Source organism: Phacochoerus africanus, chromosome 9, assembly GCF_016906955.1.
Source record: "Phacochoerus africanus isolate WHEZ1 chromosome 9, ROS_Pafr_v1, whole genome shotgun sequence".
Taxonomy (NCBI): Eukaryota; Metazoa; Chordata; class Mammalia; order Artiodactyla; family Suidae; genus Phacochoerus; species Phacochoerus africanus.
The window spans coordinates 61,304,557-61,324,180 of record NC_062552.1 but is presented as its reverse complement, the minus strand read 5'-3'; the positions used below and the strand labels follow the sequence as shown (position 1 = coordinate 61,324,180).

At 43.8% G+C, this 19,624-nt stretch overlaps 1 protein-coding gene across 8 annotated transcripts in view; it reads left to right on the top strand.

Annotated features, from left to right (window-relative positions):
- NEO1 (neogenin 1) overlaps nt 1–19,098 on the top strand; it is a 233,154-nt gene extending 214,056 nt beyond the window's left edge. For 6 of the 8 annotated variants that reach the window (XM_047794498.1, XM_047794497.1, XM_047794496.1 and 3 more), the window contains 7 exons: nt 1,350–1,497; nt 5,833–6,071; nt 6,613–6,705; nt 10,669–10,827; nt 14,713–14,976; nt 17,369–17,505; nt 18,276–19,098. In XM_047794498.1, coding sequence (XP_047650454.1) covers nt 1,350–1,497; nt 5,833–6,071; nt 6,613–6,705; nt 10,669–10,827; nt 14,713–14,976; nt 17,369–17,505; nt 18,276–18,359 — 1,124 coding nt within the window. In that variant the 3' untranslated portion in view covers nt 18,360–19,098. The remainder of the gene's footprint in view (nt 1–1,349; nt 1,498–5,832; nt 6,072–6,612; nt 6,706–10,668; nt 10,828–14,712; nt 14,977–17,368; nt 17,506–18,275) is intronic. The other 2 variants (XM_047794501.1, XM_047794502.1) reach the window with 1 other exon arrangement.
- The last annotated feature ends 526 nt before the right edge of the window (nt 19,099–19,624 follow it).

Here is a 19,624-nt window from a genome sequence, read left to right as displayed (position 1 = left end):
GGATCCGAGCCGTGTCTACAACTTACACCACTTATGGTAACACTGGATCCTTAACCCAGGGCTCGAACCTACATCCTCAGGATACTAGTTGGATTCATTTCTGCTGAGCCATGGCGGGAACTCTGATTCCCCATATTTTATAATATGAACATGCATAACTTTTATAATGAGATAGAAAGCAAAGAACTGTGTTTCAGAAAATGTAAGATCCAGGCTTAGAATAAAAGGAAGATGACAAAAGGACTTGATCAAAAGCTGATTCTCATCCATAAGCAATGAGGGAACAGTAATGGGAAAAGAAGAAAATCTTTTTCCTCACAGTCCTCATGGGCCTGGCCTCTGCACAGCTCTCCAGCCTCATCTCCATCTTTTTCTGTTCACCTCCCTCTAACTTGACACGTCTGTTTTTGCTTCAGCAACACTGGCTGCCCTGTCTCTTCGTTGAACATGCCAGGCTCATTCCTGCCTTAGGCTCCTTCCACTGGCCGTTCCCTCTCTCTGGAATGTTCTTCCTCCAGGTCTTTATAGGGTGGGATCTTTCTTGTCATCCAGATCTCTGCCCAGATGCCATCTCCTCAGAGAAATGTTTCCCAGCCGCTCGATCTGAAATAGCCACCCACTCACTCTGTATCATATCCCTTCATTTTATTTTTTCATAGCACTTGTTACAAACTAATAATTTCTTATTTGTTTGTTGTACTGTCTGCCTCTACTCCTTCCCCAGCACTCCTACCCCAACATTCACATCTTTGTTGTTCACCGTTGCATCCTTAATACCTAGAACAATGCCGCACATAGTAACAACTCAGTAAATATTTGCCAAGGTTATGAATATGTCCGAACCTACTTTTTCCTGAAACTGAGTAAGAAAATCAACTCTACTTTGTATCTATAAAAACAGAGACATTGTTTTTCAGGTAATTTTTTTGTGATCACAGACATCTATACGTTGAAGAAACTTTTGTTTTCTATGAATGTACATTTTTTAAATAGTTTGGAAAGTCAGAAAAGTAAGTGATGTACAAATGGTGCTTTGTAAGATGAATTTATGCATAATATAAGATACCAGGGGACAAACCCCTTGTTTGTCCAAGCATAATGTTCAGTGTGATCTGAGAAGCTTTTATTGAACACCAGCTTTGTGCAAGGCAGTTATGCATAGGGCGGAAACTCAGCCCTCTGAATTTCATAATCTAGAGGAGATGGCCATGTTTGTGAGACACTTGTATACAAGGCACAGTGGTGGCTGTTCTTAGGAAGCTCACAGAAGTATCTCTACTCACATGAAGGTTCTGTAGCCTAATTGTGTGCTAGAATTCCCTAACAGGTGTACCGTTTTTCCCTTGCAGGCAGTAACAGCCCTCACGGAAGCCCCACCTCTTCTCTGGACAGTAACATGCTGCTGGTCATCATCGTTTCCGTTGGCGTCATCACCATCGTGGTGGTCGTGATCATCGCCATCTTCTGCACCAGGCGTACCACCTCTCACCAGAAAAAGTAAGGAACCCCACGTGTAGCCCATACATTTTTCGTATGTATTCTTTTGCTTCTATATGACTTCTGTATATGGAGTTGTACACAGAATTAAAACATAAAATACATGAAAAGCGATGTCGTAAATATTTTTAAAGGAAATGCACATTGGTTCCTCTTATTAGTGTCATTTGGGGTCCAGGCAGGGAACAGGTGGCACACTCAGGGATGAAGGAAGCTTTAATGAAGGGACCATTTACAGTGTCCTAGGTGGGGTTAGCCTTAGGCAGCAGTGTTCGAGGGACAGCAGCAGTGGTAGGCGGTCACCCTTAAAAGGGGAAGAGGAGAGATCTGTTTTCAGAGATCTGAAGCAGCAGGAGAGGACTTCCCACAGGTGTTGTAGTAGGTAGGTAACCACTGCCAGCCTCTAGCCCAGCAGGAAGGGGCAAGAAAAAAATTGCCTTCTATCCTCCAGTCTCTTGCCTGTGCCTTCTACTGGCCAAACCCACCTGGAAGCCAGGGGCAGAGTGTCAAGTAGTATAGTTCCTTTAACTCAGCCTCTCAAGTCTCAAAGCCAAGTGGAGAATGGATCTGGAGAGGAAAGTGGACAGTGTGCAGCCTTGCTGGAGCCCCTTTGGAGGACCCTCTGTCTCTGTGCAGCCAGTGAGCCAGATGCACAAGAGGTTGTGTCACAAGTACCAGCTGAGTTGGAAGGAGACTCTAGGTCTCTAATTATAAATCTAAGTTTAAGAGCATTTTTAGGTAAGTGCTACCAAGTGTAGAAGTTGGGACCATAGCGGTGGTCGGGGAGGGATGTGGTAGGGAGATATATTGATTAAATGAACAAGAAAGGATTACTTATAATCAGCACGTCTTATTAGCAGAGAGGCCAGATGACTGCTAGCCCTGAGCTCCTCTGGGATTTTGAGGTTTGTGGCTAATTGTCTAGAGCAGATAGAAAGGTGATTCCATTATGTGGTGCTTGATAAGGGCCTGCTATACTCCTGAACCTGAGAGAATCCTTGGCCCTAGGTCACATTCTACTCATATCTCCGGCCAGCAAGACAGATGCCATAAAAAAGGAGATTCTTGAATTACCCCTAATAGCAAAAACACAAGATGGATAATAAAAAACTTTAGTTGCAGTATCCTGAAAGGTCATAAGATGGAGGTATTGCTCCATAAAGAAGGAGAAATTCATGCCTATGCGATTATTGTCAGACCTGGTCTGCCCAAGGCAAGGATGCATGTATTTAATAACAATAAATGTTTTTTTTTTTCAATACAGAGGACAAGTACAAGCTACCATCTGACTGCTGGTAGTAATGGCTTTATGTCATGTTTTATAGGTTATCTGATGTTTTTAATCTTTCTGTGGCCCAAATAAAATAGCTCTCTATAGCTTATATTGCATCACTTTACCGAGAAAATAGGGACTCCTTTTATAAGCCTCTTGATTGCTGCCTCATACAGCTTTCCCTACTATCTACCTTTGGTTATAAAAAACACTCTCTTTAAAACCTCAAAGATTACATTTTTTTCTACACTAGAACCTTTCTATAGTCTTCTTTTTTAGCATTTCCTGTTTATCTTTATGAACTTGATTTTACATTTAGTTTTAGAAATCTTGACATCTTTATTTGAAAAATCTGAAAAAAAATTGGCAGAAGTCCTTGGTGCTTTGGGGGATTTAAAATTCAAAGTAAATTAAAAAGTACTTAGTCTTCACATTGACAGGTAGAAAACTGAGGTTGTAATAGGCTCTGTACTCTGTATTTGAATTTGCAGGTCCTGTAATGAGTCCCTTTGTTTAAAAGAATTGTGTCAAGTCTTCATAGAGCTTTCCCCTCCCCCAGTAACCTGCTTTCCACGTGTTCCATTGACCATTGGAAAATGTGTGAGCTTTTCTTATTTTTCCTCTTTAATACCTGAAGCACCTCCCAGTTCAGTTGTAGCTGTTACAGACTCTTCCAGCCTCAAGGCTGACAGAACATTTAGAGTCTAGCCCCTCATAGTTTCTCAGCACATGCCTCTCTCTATAGCTTCTTCATTCTCCACTGATGAGAACTACCTCAGTGTACCACCAGCAAATCCGAAATCCTTTCCTTGTCAGGAATAATCATTTCCCCCACTTCCTCCTGTCTGAGACCAGTTCTCCACTTACCTCCTGGATCCCAGGGTCTCCTCTTTCTAAGACCCTGTATGGTTGTCCCTCTCTGCAGCACAGCTAACCTCTCACTCTGTTGGCTCTGTCCCTTCAGCATTTAAGTCTGCTTCTTCCATCTCAACAAATAATTCTAATTATTACCACCAACCACTTACAATCCCTGTCTTTCCCTTCATCACAAATTTCTTGAGTACTTAGGCATTCTTTCACTCCTGACTCATGCTAATCTTTTCTAAGCTGAATTCTGGCAGTTCTCTTGCCTCTGCTAAAAACCCAAGGAAATTTTTCAGTCTTCATCTTAATCTCTCAATAATTTAACACAATCAGCTTCCTTCCTGACACTTTATCGCCCCTCGTGTTCCATGATTGTGTGTTCTCTTTCACAGCCCTCCAGTCTGCTCAGCCATCAGATACAGACCTTCCTGTATGTAGGGCCTTGTCCTGGAGTTACTCTCTTCTCTTTCTGTGCTCTCTCCTAGTGACATCTGTTCCTGTAGCTTCATTTACTTCTGAATTTTAGCTAACTGAATTTCTGTCTCTAGCCAAGGCCTTTTGCCTCAGTCTCAGACCCAATCACCTCTTTTATATTTCATCTTTAGTGTCTCAGAGCCACTCAGCGTGTCCAAATCAGAATTTATAATCTTTTCTGTCAACCCTGCTTCTCCCCAGTGTTACTAAATTTCTTAAAGACAGAGACCTTGGCATCATCCTTTATTCCTCTTGTTTTTTTATTCCTACCCCATCCCACATCCATTTATTGACCAAGTCTTGTCATTTCTGGTTCCTTAAGAACCACCAAATCTGCCTCTTTCTTCCATTTTCACTGTCCCCAGCCACCATCGGTCACAGCTGGGATTATTGCAGTTGCATCCTAACTGCTCCCCTGTTTTGTCCCTTACCCCTCAAATCCATTTTTCATACTCCAGTTGGTGTAAATTTTTAATGTAAAGTTGATCTCCTTGCTCTCCTGCTTAAAACTACTTAGGAGTTTCTCTTTATTCATAGAGGGAAGACCAGACTCTTGGCTTGGCTCTAAAAGCCCTCTATGATTTAATCCCTGCCTGCCTTGCCAGCATCATTTTTTATCATTCTCTCCAAGCTTCATAGGCGCCCACCACTCAGGATTTCTTACAGTCCCTCTAACATGCTTGGCTGTGACTCCCTGCTTCAGGGATTGGACATAATCTTATTTCACTGCCTGGAATATACTTCTTTGCTGTCCCTTTTAGGTTAGCTCAAATGTCTCTTCTTCCTTCACATTTTCCCTGTCCACCTTATGTCCAGCCATTAAGAGGTTACTGTAACACCTGACATTTCATTAAGCTCAGAGAATTTTAAAAAATTGTTCAGGAGTTCCCTTCGTGGCTCACTGGTTAAGGAATACGACTAGGAACCATGAGGTTGAGGGTTCAATGCCTGGCCTCGCTCAGTGGGTTAAGGATCTGGCATTGCCGTGAACTGTGGTGTAGGTCACAGACGCAGCTCAGATCCTGCGTTGCTATGGCTCTAGCGTAGGCTGGCGGCTACAGCCCTGATTAGACCCCTAGCCTGGGAACCTCCATATGCTGTGGGTTCAGCCCTACAAAAGACAAAAAAATGTAAAAATAAAAAATAGCTCAGTGTCTGTCTTCCTCACTTGACCAGAAGTGCTGAGGTTACCGCAGTCCAGCACAGGACCTGACATACAGTAGGTACACTAAGTGGGTGAGTGACTTAATGTAGACACTCAGGCACAGAGAAATCAATACTGTCATCCCCATCCTCAACTTTACCCCGTTGGTCGTCCTAGTTTGGGTTGCCTAAATGTTCCCTCCTTTATAAGCCACAGACTTTACCTCTACCCCATTGTTACATTTTTAGTTAATGTCATTCTTTCTCTATTGATTGGAAACGTGGGGAGGAACCTTTTGCTTTAGAGATTATTTGTTTTAAAAATTCTAATTTCTTGATACTCAAAGTCTCTAGGCAATATTCAAATATGCCCGTGTACATACCTCTAAATATATGTGGACAAAGCAGAGACATACTTAAACTATTCGCAGAAGTAAACTTCTTGCCTGTTTTTCTTGTTTGTTTGTAGTTTCTGATTTTGCTCAAAGCTTCTCCCAGAAGGGCAGTTTTAATTATTCCAAACTTTTTTACCAATAATATTCAAGAGTTACTTTTTAAATGCCTCTTTATTTTGTACCTAGGAAACGAGCTGCTTGCAAATCAGTGAATGGCTCCCACAAGTACAAAGGGAACTCCAAAGATGTCAAACCCCCAGACCTCTGGATCCATCATGAGAGACTAGAGCTGAAACCCATCGATAAGTCTCCAGACCCAAACCCTATCATGACTGATACGCCAATTCCTCGTAACTCTCAAGATATCACACCAGTTGATAATTCCATGGACAGCAACATTCATCAAAGGCGGAATTCATATAGAGGTGCAGGTTTTTCCCAAATGTTGGGAGACTCTTTTCATTTAAACCATTTTCCATTTTGTAGGGTCACCTTAATCTGGTGATTCTTGGTGTAAAGTTCAGTTTTAAAGAAATGAGTCTTACCAGGTCAACCTCTGATGAAGAATAGCTAGTTTGTTCAGGGGGGTGAGATTCTACACCCAGATGAGACAGTCTTCTAGCTCTCTTAGGTCTCTCATCACACTCTACCAGCTTGACATTCGGGCGTTTCAGACATCCTGGCCCGTGTCTGTGTGTTTCATCTCTCTATCCTTCAGTTGGAGCTGGTCAGCATGTTCTTGGTCTGGATGCTCTTCCTCACAGACCCACACTGAAGCATGGACTCAGCAGGGACTCCTGTAATGCGCTGATGGTCGTTTTCCTCTTTATTTCACTTCCTGCAGACACACCTGGTCCCCATTAAGCTGTCTGGGAGTCCTGAATCCCCCATAGAAATGTCGTACCGCTGAGGATGCTCAGTGGCCTAGGGCACATGTTTGTAACCAGCCTCATATTTGATGTCTAGGGCACGAATCAGAGGACAGCATGTCTACACTGGCCGGAAGGCGGGGAATGAGACCAAAAATGATGATGCCCTTTGACACCCAGCCACCCCAGCGTAAGTTCAAAGCTTCTCTTTTCCCCAGTGCTGCCAGTCTGTCCAGTCATGTTGGGGAACAGCTATGAGTGATCTCTTCGCCTTCACTTGAGCCCAACAGAAATAATCTCCCAAAGCATTGGCACCTTGAAGGCAGGTGTGTCAAACAGTTGCCATATTTTTTGATTAATTTTTATTCTTGCCGGTAGCTTCTTTAGTTTCAGTGTAATAAGTAAGCCAGTTTCCACAAGTCTCCCAGGCATTAAGGAAGTAACGGGTCACTTCAAAATTACCTCGAGTCTCTGCAGGAGAAGTGAGGCAGCCTCCAGGCTACGGCTAGGGATGTCAGGTGTCTCACCATCCCTGAGGCTTCCTGATACGTGATCAGTGTCAGTAGGCACCTGTGGATTTTTTTGTAATTAAATTGACCTTATATTTTAGCGGAGTTTTACATCAGTAGCATGGAGTTTTTAAAACATTTTTCAACTGTATTTGACCCATGCCTCACTTTGACAAGCATTGAAAGTTGCTCAACATCCTTTAATTATATATATATATAGTCTTTTTAAGGCCACATCTGCAGCATATGGAGATTCCCAGGCTAGGGGTCTAATCGAAGCTACAGCCACAGGCCTATGCCACAGCTATAGCAACACCAGATCCCAGCCACGTCTGCAACCTACACCACAGCTCACGGCAATGCCGGATCCTTAACCCACTGAGCGAAGCCAGGGATCGAACCCACAACCTCATGGTTCCTACTCGGATTAATTTCCGCTGCACCACAACAGGAACTCCTCCTTCAATAATATTTGAAACTCAAAATAAGTTAATTACCATAATTAAAAAACAAAAAGCAATGAGACTCACCAATTACTCTTTTCAAACTACTGTTTCTTTTCTCTTATTACTGTTTTTGAGGTGAGGAAGCCTTTCAAACTAGCTGGCACAGTGGGGCTTCCAGTTGAGGGTCCCCTGTACCATTCTAGAGAGATCAGAAGCCACCTACCTCCCCATATCAAGTAAATGATCTGATCTTGAAGTTATTTGCTGGGGGCTGAACAGTAGGTTATTAAGCCTTAGTTAGCACTGTCAGATACCTAGATTCAGTCCTAAAAAAAATACTTTTCATTGTAACCTACATGAGCTTTGGAGTTTTTAATTCATTTCTTAAAAGCTGTCCCATTTCAGAATTGTCAGCCATCTCTCTGTCAATAAATGACAGATTTTAAATAATCACAGATATCCTACACACAGAAGATGGCACTGTATGCTTAGAAACCAGTGAAACCCCTGAATGTGTAAATGTCTGTGTACACACACACCCACACTTGCCCTATGTTCTAAAAATCAGCTTTGAAAGAGTAAAGGCTGATTTCTACACAAAGTAGTTTTTGCTTAGGGTCCATGACAAAAAGAAGGGCTTATATTACACTTAGATGTGTGTGGGAGAAACTAGTTTCCCTCTCATTACAGGTCCCCTGGTCAGGGTCCCCATGTTTAGAAGCATACATGTACAAAAAGAGTAAATTTAATCCATTCCAGTTGCTTTTGATTTATAAGCAGATGGTAGATTTACTGCTTAATTGTTTTATAAAAGACTTGGTTCTTTCCTGAACTGACTTATTTTTAAAACTTAAAAAATTTGACTACCCCATTCCTAGATTTGTTACTTTTATATGTCACAGAGAAAAGATATGTTATACTAGTTGCTATCATTCCTTTTTTTTTCTTTTTTTTGGGGGGGGGGGGTAAGTGGGGAAGCATTTGCGTAAATATACGATCTTTTTTAAATTTGTGCCTCAGCAGTTGGATAGGTGAGAATCTGAATTCCAGGTACCCAGATATACTTGTGCTCTTCAAGTTTGGAGATATCCTTTCCCCTACATAGTTTCAGTCCTTTTTCACAAACTGGGAGTCCCTGGAGTCTGCATCACCCCATCCACCTACCCTGGCTGTAACTAAGCACTACAGGGAAGGGCTTGGTGGTATCGCGATAGGGGTCCATCCAAGGCCTTGCATGGAAGCACTGAATTCTGATTCAGCTAATAGCTAAGTGATTGCCAACTATATTCCAAACAGACACTTTCACAGTGTTGTTGTTGTTGTTTTTTAATTAATTTGTTTTTTGATGATTTTTATTTCTTCCATTGTAGTTGCTTTACAGTGTTTTGTCAGTTTTCTGCTGTACAGGAAAGTGACCCAGTCACTAACACACACACACGTACACGTACACATTCTTTTTCTCACATTATCCTCCATCATGCTCCATTACAAGTGACTAGATATAGTTCCCAGTGCTAACAGCAGGATACTTAATTTGGAAAAACTGGCAATGCCTTAAGTCAGCTTTGTTTTTCTTTGGTGAGAGTTCTCTATACCCAAAACACTCTCAAGTTGCACCTCCTAGGTTAAAAATCAGGAGGCTTTTCCTTTCACCATAGCCTTCATTCTGGAAAATACTGATTCTGAAACACCTGCTTCTGAAAACCACGTGTCTTCCTGTAGAGGAGATGCTGACTGCCAAGCTGCTGAGACCTCTCCTCAACCAGCTTTTACAAGTTGTTCTTTATTCCAAGGGACCCCCTGCACCTTCTAGTCCCTGAGAGCAGGGAAAGCCCCTTTGGTTCCCCAGGCCTCAAGGACAGGAGGGCAGCACTGCACCAAGGTCCCTGGCTGGTTGTGCCACCTGTCTGTTTGCATGTGGTGAAAACTGCAGAATAAAGGCTTCTGTTTTGTTGGCTGGGATTTTCTTCTTCAAAGTAATGTTGAGTGGCCCCACAAAGATCTAGGGAAATCCTTGGTGACAGAAGACATTTTAGTAGACTCTAAAGCCCTTGCTTAGAGGGCAGGGAAGAAAGATCCCATGCTATAAGTTTTATGAGGGTAGAGTCTGTTTATATTTTGCTTTGTCTCCATTGGCTGGCACATTATTGATCCAATAAAAGAAATTTTTGTAAATTAAAAAAAAAAAAAAAGATCCCATGTGTGTGTTCCTAGTCAACCCCACCTGTTTTCCTCTTTGGAGGATTTGGAGCTGGTTATCTTGATGTTAAACATTCTGCTTCTGTAGCCACTCTAAGGGAGTACCAAGGAAAAGTTTATACCTCAGCTGGGCTTCTGATTTTGTTTCCATTTCTGGGAGCGATAATGAAGCCTCATTAAAAAACCACTTTGTCTTCATAGAAAGTTATATGTAGAGTATCTGTGTGTGGAAATTTGTATTCACTTGCTAAATACAGCAAGTTGAATTCCTGAGCCAGTGTGGGAAGGAAAGAGGCAATTTAGGAAAGATCCATTTATATTTTAAAATGTGAATGGATGTGGCTGAGCTCCAAGACTAGAAGCAGAAAAAAATGGTGCCCTAGGCCTGTGTTTCATGCTTTTAGAACTAGATTGGCCCATAAGAGTTCAATTCCATTTGCATTCCTTTTAAGATATGAAAAGTGATTAAACAGCTACTTATTCATTCAGCCGAAATACCTATTGCAGGCAGAAGGAATTAGGAATATACTCGAAGGAGACTTGTGTCTTTTTGGCAAGGGAAAAAAAAATAGCTACCCAGACCATCATTTGTTTGCTTTTGGATTTATATTTTGTGACATATTCAAATAGATATTTTTAATAACTCAGATAATCCTATTTATTGTAGAAGAATTGGAAAATGAAGATAAACCAAAAGAATTTTTTTTTTTAAATCTTGTCCACTCTTCTCCACAAGATAACAACATTCTTGTAAAAAATCCTCAGGCTTTTTTCTTTCTGTGTGTATCTAGAGGAATATGCATAGGAATGTGTTGATTTTTTAAAACGAATGTAAAATCCATGGCTTAATTAATCCAGATCCAACCAGCTGCCACCAAAAGGCCAAGGGAGTGGTTGTACTGCAGGGGAGGCGGGCAGGGGTTAACTACTCTTGAACTGTGATTTGTGTGTGTCTGTGCAAGCATGTTAAGCATTTCTCTGTCTTGTGTTCATTCACAGCTGTGATTAGTGCCCATCCCATCCATTCCCTCGATAACCCTCACCATCATTTCCACTCCAGCAGCCTCGCTTCTCCAGCTCGCAGTCATCTCTACCACCCAGGCAGCCCATGGCCCATTGGCACATCCATGTCCCTTTCAGACAGGGCCAATTCCACAGGTGAGAGATGAGGATGGAGCCCCAGGTGGAAGGCGTTCACAAGCTGCAGTGGGGAGGACTTGCCCTGCCTAGAAGGATTTGAAATTTTTCTCAGTGTTCTTTATTTATCATAAGGTTTCTGTTGCTGACTCAAATTTGTTTCTGTAAAATCCCCTCCATTTTTCTCCCAAAGTTTTAAGTGCTCGGTGCAAGGTGTCGTTTTAGTAAAAACATAACTCTAATCACATAACCATGTCTTGTTCCATCAACTTGCGTCTTAATTCAGTTGTATTTTCAGTTTTATTTTTTAATCCTCCAGGTTGAAAAGAAAATGTATTCTGGGTGATTTTCAGGCACTAGAGGTTGCCTTTGCCTTGCAGTCACCCTAATTTTAGGAGGGTTCGCAGGGCAGCCATAATGTACTTTTTATATTAGGTCTTAATTACATACTTCTGCCATGAACCAAAGTAGGAGCAACATCTGGGGGCGGCAGGGCCAGTGGCTACATCAAGCTTGTACATATTGTAAACCTCAGGTTGCCTAGTGGATTATTGAAATTAGAAAGGGCTGCATAGGCATAGATCATCCTAAAAATAAATAGAAATTAGCCTAACAATCTGCAGTGTATTTAAAGAGATACATTATGAGACAAACATGTTCTGGTTTGGAAATCTTAATAAACAGCCTTATTAAAACATTTTTAAGGAGAAATAGTGAAGGTGAAGAAATGGCAAATGGAACTCATTAATTTCCATCCTCTCAGTTTTAAGGTGCAAAAACTTGTCATATATACAGAGTACTCTTTTTCTGCCCTTTGCCACTTATCTGATAATAATTACAGATGTTACTAGTAGAACTAAGTTTTGGTAGTTCTGAGAAATAAGGAAATGTCAAGTAAATTCATTTTAAAAGAAACTCAAAACTTCATGCTAGAAGCTTGAGTTGTCAGTAACATCTCCTCCTACTTTAAGTTCTGATCAATTATAAACATACCCAGAACATCAGATGAAGGTCAGAGCTTATCAGGAGATGCCTAATTAATAACTCTGGGAGTTATCTACTTCCCACCTTTACTTACTTGGAGACTGCTGCTGCTTGAACTCATGTCTAAATAAAAAATCAGCCTCTCCTTCCCTCTAGTCCAGGTTTTGGGTCCTGCATTTAAGGGAAGATAGTCTGCACGAGACCTTATGGAGAACCAAAGTCTGCTTCACAGACATAGTCTGAGATAGAACAGACCAGAAAACAGCCTTCCAGATCTGCTCCTATTAGCAAGTGGTTTTTGTGTTCTGACCCTGTTTCTCTGTTGTTAAGACAGAGGATCTCACCCACTAGAATGTGGGCCTCTCTGAGTGCATGGCAGGCTCTTCTCTGATCTGCCCCCTCCTCCTCTTCTCTCCTGGGTGGGGAAGGGGTTGAAGGTTGGCAAGAAGGCCAGGGCTCCTGCCCAGCCCTCACACAACTGGTCCAGTGTTGGTAAAAGTTTGGTTCTATATGGATTTAGGCAGAAAGTGAAGATATGGAAAAATAACAGTTTGCACCAGTAAAGGGTTTTTGTTTTCATGACAAAAGGGTATATAAGAAGGTAAATCTAGTGATAGAGCCACTGAAGAGGATTTAAAATGTAGTGCAAGTATCCAAAGGTGGTCTGAGTTCTCCTACTATTGTATTTTCCTGCATCTCAGGAGCCCACAGTGTTGCCGTAGCCCTGGAGATGTGGGCTTGACATGACTAGATCTCGGCCAGGGCCATCCTTGTTCTCAAGGGCATTTACTGTGTCTTTTCCTTAGAAGTTTACTGTGTCACCACCACCTGATGCAGGATACATACTTTCCACTTGTCCAAGCGCTCAGCAACTGTGCATTTTGTGTGTCTTTAACTCTGAGAGGTCAGTCACTTAGATAGTAGGCCCCTCACCAAAGCAGGTATTTTAATTACAGCACAGTTTGTCTCATGGGCCAGAGGGGTGGCATGATTTGGGGGCACACCCTTCACAGGGAATATGATGTGCTGGTGTCCTCTGGAGTTGTACCACATTCTGACTCACGTAGGGAACCCTCTTTTCTTTTTTCACACTTCTCACCATCTCTGGCCTCAGAAATTAAGGCAGTTGGAGCAGCCAAGGTAGGCCTGCGTGCTCAGAGCTCACCTAGCATATCTGCCAGTACATGCTGACGTGGTCCATTCTAGAGCCTGCTTTCTCTCTCCTCATTCTTGCCACCGTCCCTAACCAGTTTCCACCAGGCCCAGGATCACACAGGGTGAGATCAGCAGCTTCCCAGCTGTGGTGATGGCTGGCTTGATCAAGCCTAAGAAGTGAGGTCCTTAGCACACCTCTGGAGAAGACAAGAAGTGACCTAGGCCTGGGAGGGTTATCACAGCCAGGCTTTCAACACTTGGGGACAGGGGGGCGGTGTGAGTCCCTCATTCCCAGAACCCAAGGCCTTTAAGTGAAGGGAGTAGCACCCATGACTGCCATGGTCCATCTTCTGAGAGCCCAAGGGAACTGATTCATTGCTGCGTCAGCTCAGGTTAGATTTCTGCAGATGGCTCATGCATTCTGCTTAAAAGACTTTCTTCTCCTTTATAAGGTTGAGGACTCTAGGAGTCAAGGGAGGCCCTCCTTCAGGCTCCCTGGTGCAGTCTGTGGCCCTCAGCTGGTGTTCTCCAGGCCCCTCTCAGGGTGGGCATGGGCATCTGCACCAGCTCACACTGTTGGAAAGGTCTCCCTGGGTCTTGTGCTGCTTCTGCCCCTGCAGTCGGGGGTGGGTGGTTTTGTGCATGGACAAGGAGTGTAGTGGGTAGGGGATTGAGCATGAGCTTGGGACAGGGGCTTCGGAATCCTGTCCCATCTGTCCTGTGTCCTGGGGCCATGCTCCACCTCCCAGAGTCTAATGAGTTACTGTGAGGATTACACAAGCCAATGAGTATAAAGCACTTAGCATGGTGCCTGGCTCAGAGTTAAGCCCTCAGCAATTTCCAAAGAAAAAAGCCTTATCAATTATTCAAGCCCTGTGTTCAGCACTTTTCATACATCTTCTCAATTAATCCTCAGCGAATTATGTGGTATTCTCCCTGCTTTTATAGGCAAAGAAACACCTCAGAGATTTGGTGACTGCCGAGTTCACCCAGCTCCTATACCGAGATTTTAGTGTTCAGGTCTATCTGACTTCCAAGCTAGTGCTTTTTCTACCCCACTGTGCTGCCTTCCAAAACAACTCTGACCCCTCCTCACATTTTGAGATTTTTGTCATGTTATTCCCGAGTGTTCCCCTTCTCCTGGCTGATCTACCCCTGTTTCTTTCTCTGGAGCCCAGACACCTTGTGGCATGATCTTAAAGCCATTTGCAGACTTCTGGACTGTTTGGTTGTCCAAGTCTCACCTGAGCTGTGGAGCTGTTGCTCTGGGGAGGCTGTGCACAGTTGCCAGAGAGTGTCAGGGCCTGTGGCAGCCACTGCCTCTCCTGCGGTGACACCAGGCTTTGCAGGCAGAGCTGGTGTTTGTCAGGTACCCAGCCAGTCTTGCTGATGAGGCATGTTGTCTGTGAAAGGCTGGTCTCTAAGACTGTCAATCAATGAGTGAAATTTTTAATTATCTTTTATACTTAATAAACAACATCTCAGGAACCTTTATATGTGAGTACCAAGGAGAACTTTAAATCTATAAAATTGTGACCAGTTAGTTGGTAGATGAGAAAATACCAGCATCTGGTTGTTTGGGACTCTAAGATTAGACCATTCTTACTTAACCTTGACAGTGGTGCTAATCCATGTACCCTTGCACTAGCACTGGTCCTAAATGCTTATTGAGCTAGCTTCAGGCACCCTTAGAAGTAGCCAGAACCCTGAAATGTGCATATGCTTAATCGTAAAAGAAATGCTGACGTTTAGATTTTCCTGCTGCAGAATCCGTTCGAAACACCCCCAGCACTGACACCATGCCAGCCTCCTCGTCTCAAACATGCTGTACTGATCACCAGGATCCTGAAGGTGCTACCAGCTCCTCTTACTTGGCCAGCTCCCAAGAGGAAGATTCAGGCCAGAGTCTTCCTACAGCCCACGTTCGCCCTTCCCACCCACTGAAGAGCTTTGCCGTGCCAGCGGTCCCGCCCCCAGGTCCTCCCACGTATGACCCAGCGTTGCCCAGCACACCGTTACTATCCCAGCAAGGTGAGTGAGGTCAGCAGCACCACCAGGAGGGTCCTTTGGCCCTGGCTTATGGCACAAGTCACCTCCTCTTTGAAGAGTAACAAAGGAAATGTCCTCCAAGCTTAACCCAGCAATTTAGTGTAGTAGGGGAACCGACCCGCTCAGGGAGTGTAGGGCTCTCCTCCTCTGGGAACACATAACAAAACCAGAGAATAGTTTGGCAGGGAGGAAGGGCTGACTTTGTGTTCTGAGTGCAGAACCCTCAGGGGTAAAATCCAGTGGCGTGGGTCTGAGCAGCAGATGTGCTCTGCATGGCCTTCTGGAATTGCCTTGCTCCGTAGGGTTCCTGCCAGCTGGAGAAGAGTCAGGGAGGCCATGACTTGGAAATAAGAAAGATGCTCGGGACAGGGAAGTAATCCTATAGAAGGGAAGTCAACTCCCCAAGTTCACATGGCTCAGCAAAAGGCCTCTGACCTCAGAGGCATGTTTTCTTCGTTCTTTCACATTTTTATCTATTATGATGGTTTGTTTCAGAATAAGTCACTGGTTTTCATGCTTTTTTATCAGGACCCTTTTGTACTCTTAAAAGCCATGGAAGCTGCAGAAAAGCTTTTCTTCACATGGGTTATACCTATCATTATTTATTAGATTAGAAATTAAAACTGAGATGTATATTCATTTAAAAATAGAAATAAGTCACTCATGTTGAGATAAATAGCATATTTTATGAAAATAATTACTTCAAAATATAGTGGGAAAAGTATCATTGTCCTATGTTTTTGCAGATGTCCGTAATGTCTCACTTACTAGGAGACGGCTGGATTCCCACACCTGCTTCTGCAGTCGGGCTGCTGCTACAATATGTTGTTTTGATTGAAGGAAATCTAGCTTCAGAGATAATGTAGTTAGAAAAGGGAGGATTATTTTTATAAACTTTTCAGATAACTTTGGATATTCTTATTTGATACTATAGCAAAACTCAACAAATAATATTTTCTTATAGGTTTGTTTGTAATATGGAATCAGAAGCGATAGAATTACACTCTGTTCCATTAAACCCATCTATCTTGTACTTTGTTTTTTGTTTGTTTTTTAGAGCTACACCCACAGCATATGGAGGTTCCCAGGCTAGGAGTCAAATCCCAGGCTAGGGATCTGAGCTGCATCTGCAACCTACACCACAGCTCACAGCAACACCAGAACGTTAACCCACTGAGCGAGGCCAGGGATCAAACCTGTATCCTCATGGGTACTAGTCAGATTTGTTTCTGCTGAGCCACAACAGGAACTCCTATCTTGTACTTTGCATGCATGATACTGAACATCACATACTGGTCATTTGGAAAGTATTGGTTCACTGAGTTACACAGATCCTCCAAATCTTGACCCATTTCATTAAACAGTACCTAAAAATGCACTCATTAATTTCGCGAAAGTGTTGGGAAGCTCTCAGGCTCATGGTGGCAGATGCAAGTTTTTCAAAATTCTGTTTTTCAACTCTGAACTTAGAGTTTATCATTGGAAATAAGTACTGTCCATTGTTTTCCTCGAAGTGACTGGCTTACTTCATTCACTTTCTAGAAAATATCTGACAAATGCTCAAGTCTGAATAACCAGTTTGTCCTCCTTTGAACTAGCATTTGTGTTTGGTGCTGAAAGCCACACTTCAGCTTTCAGTCAGTCTCAAGTGCCGTCCTTGAAGACAGCCACCCTGCTTTGGTGTCAAAAGTGCTTTGCCCGTACTCTCCATTTTAGAATATTTAAAAGATGTGTAATCAGAATTGAGATTTCATTACATATTTTTTTTGGCCGTGCCCACGGCATGTGGAAGTTCCCAGGCCAGGGATCAAATCTACACCACAGCAGTGACCTGAGCCGCTGCAGTGACAATCCTGAATCCTTAACCCACTGTGCCACAAGGAAACTCCTCATAATTTTTGCTACTTCATTATGGATGATCTTAAGTTAGAGTGGCTCTTCTTTAAACTGCAAGTATGCATGACCATGAATGACTTTACAGTTTGGTGCCACTGCCTTAATTTGTGCGAAGGCTTCATCAGTTTTACCCACTGTTGCTTTTGTACCATGGGTGGAAGGAGAAAAATGTCTTCATATTACTATGAAGAGAGTTTTGACCTCCCAGACATCTGGCAAGGAGCCCACGTACCACCACACTTGGAGAACCATTGGATTAGGAGATGAGTTTTCTAAAGCCAAATGGAATATTTTCTCTGGCCTCTTGGATGCACTGCTTTCTCCCTCCTTGCATCCTGATCCAGCCCTTTCAGAGCAGGATCTTTGCACTGGGTCTGGGTGCCACTCTCTCCCTGAGCAGCATTTGAACCTAAGGTACCTTTGTGAGGTCTGGGAAGCAGGCTCAGCCACACACCTGATGGTGCCCTTTCCCCCTCAGCTCTCAATCATCACATTCACTCGGTGAAGACGGCCTCCATCGGGACTTTAGGAAGGAGCCGGCCTCCAATGCCAGTGGTGGTTCCCAGTGCCCCTGAAGTGCAGGAGACCACAAGGATGCTGGAAGACTCCGAGAGTGTAAGTGGCCAGGATCACCAGCCCTACCAGGATGGCTAGGGGCAAGTCTCAAGGCCTGGAAGTGCACAGAGCACGCTGATACTCTGTCGGCCCAGAAGTGTGAGGCTGATGCACTCACGCACTCAGCAGATACACACTGAGCAGCTCCTCTAAGCCAGGGCTCTGCTGAGGGTTTGATCTGCTTGGATTAGCTTGTCATACCAGCCCACCCACCTGCCTTCCTTTTAATTCTGTCCTTTCTCTCAGTTCCTCTTGTCTTAGTTTGAATCATCTGCATGTTCTTCTACCCCTCAGTTCCCCTTGGTGACCTTTTCTGAGCAGAATGCTGGAGAGGAAGGTGCCTGAGTGGTTGCTCTGAAAACAGAAATCAGTAGGGTCTCTCCTAGGTCTTTCACTCCAACATTCCAATAAATACGTTCTGCCTCTGCGTTTCCAGGTACAGGACTCTCTCAGGAGGAAAGTTTGGGGCTCAGAGGTTAGGGGACATACCAGCTCTGTTGGCTCTGACAGAGACTAGAAGGGGTGAGTGGCAGGGCTCTGGCCTGTGAGGTCCATGTGACCCTGGCAGGATGTGTTTGGGGAAAGGCATTTTGCAGTAGAGAGAAGTGAGTGGTTGCTGGCTTGGGCACATCCTGCAGCCTCTGACTCTTCCAGGCCAGAGGGCCGTGGGGAGTCCAGTCTCTCAGGTACTTTCATCACTGACAACTTGAGGCCTTGACCTCCCTGTGGGCCCTCCTGGAAAAGCCAGTAACAGTGTCTGTTTTCCATAGAGCTATGAACCAGATGAGCTGACCAAAGAGATGGCCCACCTGGAAGGACTGATGAAGGACCTAAACGCCATCACGACAGCATGATGACCTTCACCGGGACGTGACTCCAGACCTGAATCTAGAAGTCTTGGGACTGAGCCTTGAAAACAAGGAATTGTACAGAGCACGAGAGGACAGCACTTGAGAACACAGAGTGAGCAGGCCAACTGGCCAGCACCCCTGCGTGGGGCCAGCTCCAGGCATGGCCACTGCCTTCTCCTGGTCAGCCTGGAAGACGCCCATGTCGAGGCAGCTTCCCTTTGCCTGCTGAAACCCTGCAGGACTGGGCACCATGGGCCAAAATTTTGTGTCCAGGGAAGAGGCAAGAAGTGTGACCTGCGTTTCACTTTGTGGTCAGGCTGTGTCTTCGTGCTGCGATGGCATCGCCTTTATGGAGTGTAGACATTGGCATTTATGTACAATTTTATTTGTGTCCTATTTTATTTTACCTTCAAAAGAAAAACACTATCAAAAACCAAGGAAGTCCGTGGTGTTCTTCACAAGTGGTTGACTTATTTGACTACTTGTTTGAATTACGTATGGAAAGTCATTGACAGTGTGGGTTGTTCCAGGGGTTGGCTTGTGTTTTTTTTTGTTTTTATTTTTTGATTCTGAGTCATTGCATTCTCTACCGGCTGTTAATCCATCACTTTGAGGGGGGGAGGAAATACTGCATTGCTGTTTGTAAGCTTTTTATTATTTTTTTATTATAATTATTAAAGGCCTGACTTTCTCCTCTCATCACTGTGAGATTACAGATCTATTTGAATGAAATGTAACATTGGAAAGACTTGTTTGTTGCTTTCTGTGCAGTTTCAGTATTGGGGTGGGGGTGGGCTGGGGGGGTTTGGGAATTGGAAATGGAGGGGCTGCTGAGGTCCTGTGAATGTTTCAGTCATTGTACTTTCTTCCAGAAGCCTGCAGAGAATGGAAGCGTCTTTATTGTCCTGGCATGTCCATCTCTATTGTCACTAAGTTGCAACTGGAGTTTCATTTGGATCTAGTATAAAAATTCTTCTGTGCAATAGGAGGGTTCCAGGATGTAGCTGCCCTGGTGTCTTGATCATACCCTGATAGGAATGTCCATGTTGAGGAGTCAGGCTCTGTGTTGCAGAAGTGATGCAGGATAGGGCCCAAGCCTGGACAAGTTGCTGGGAGCTCAGAGAAGATGGAGACCCTTTCCTGCTGTTACCAGGTGACCCCTTTGGGGAAGTTGGAAGTTGAGGGAGCTGTGTTCCCACGTAGGACTCCTTGTTTCTCTGGTTCTTTTCCTCCACCAGTCCATCTCTCACTTCCAGCCTCAGAACCCT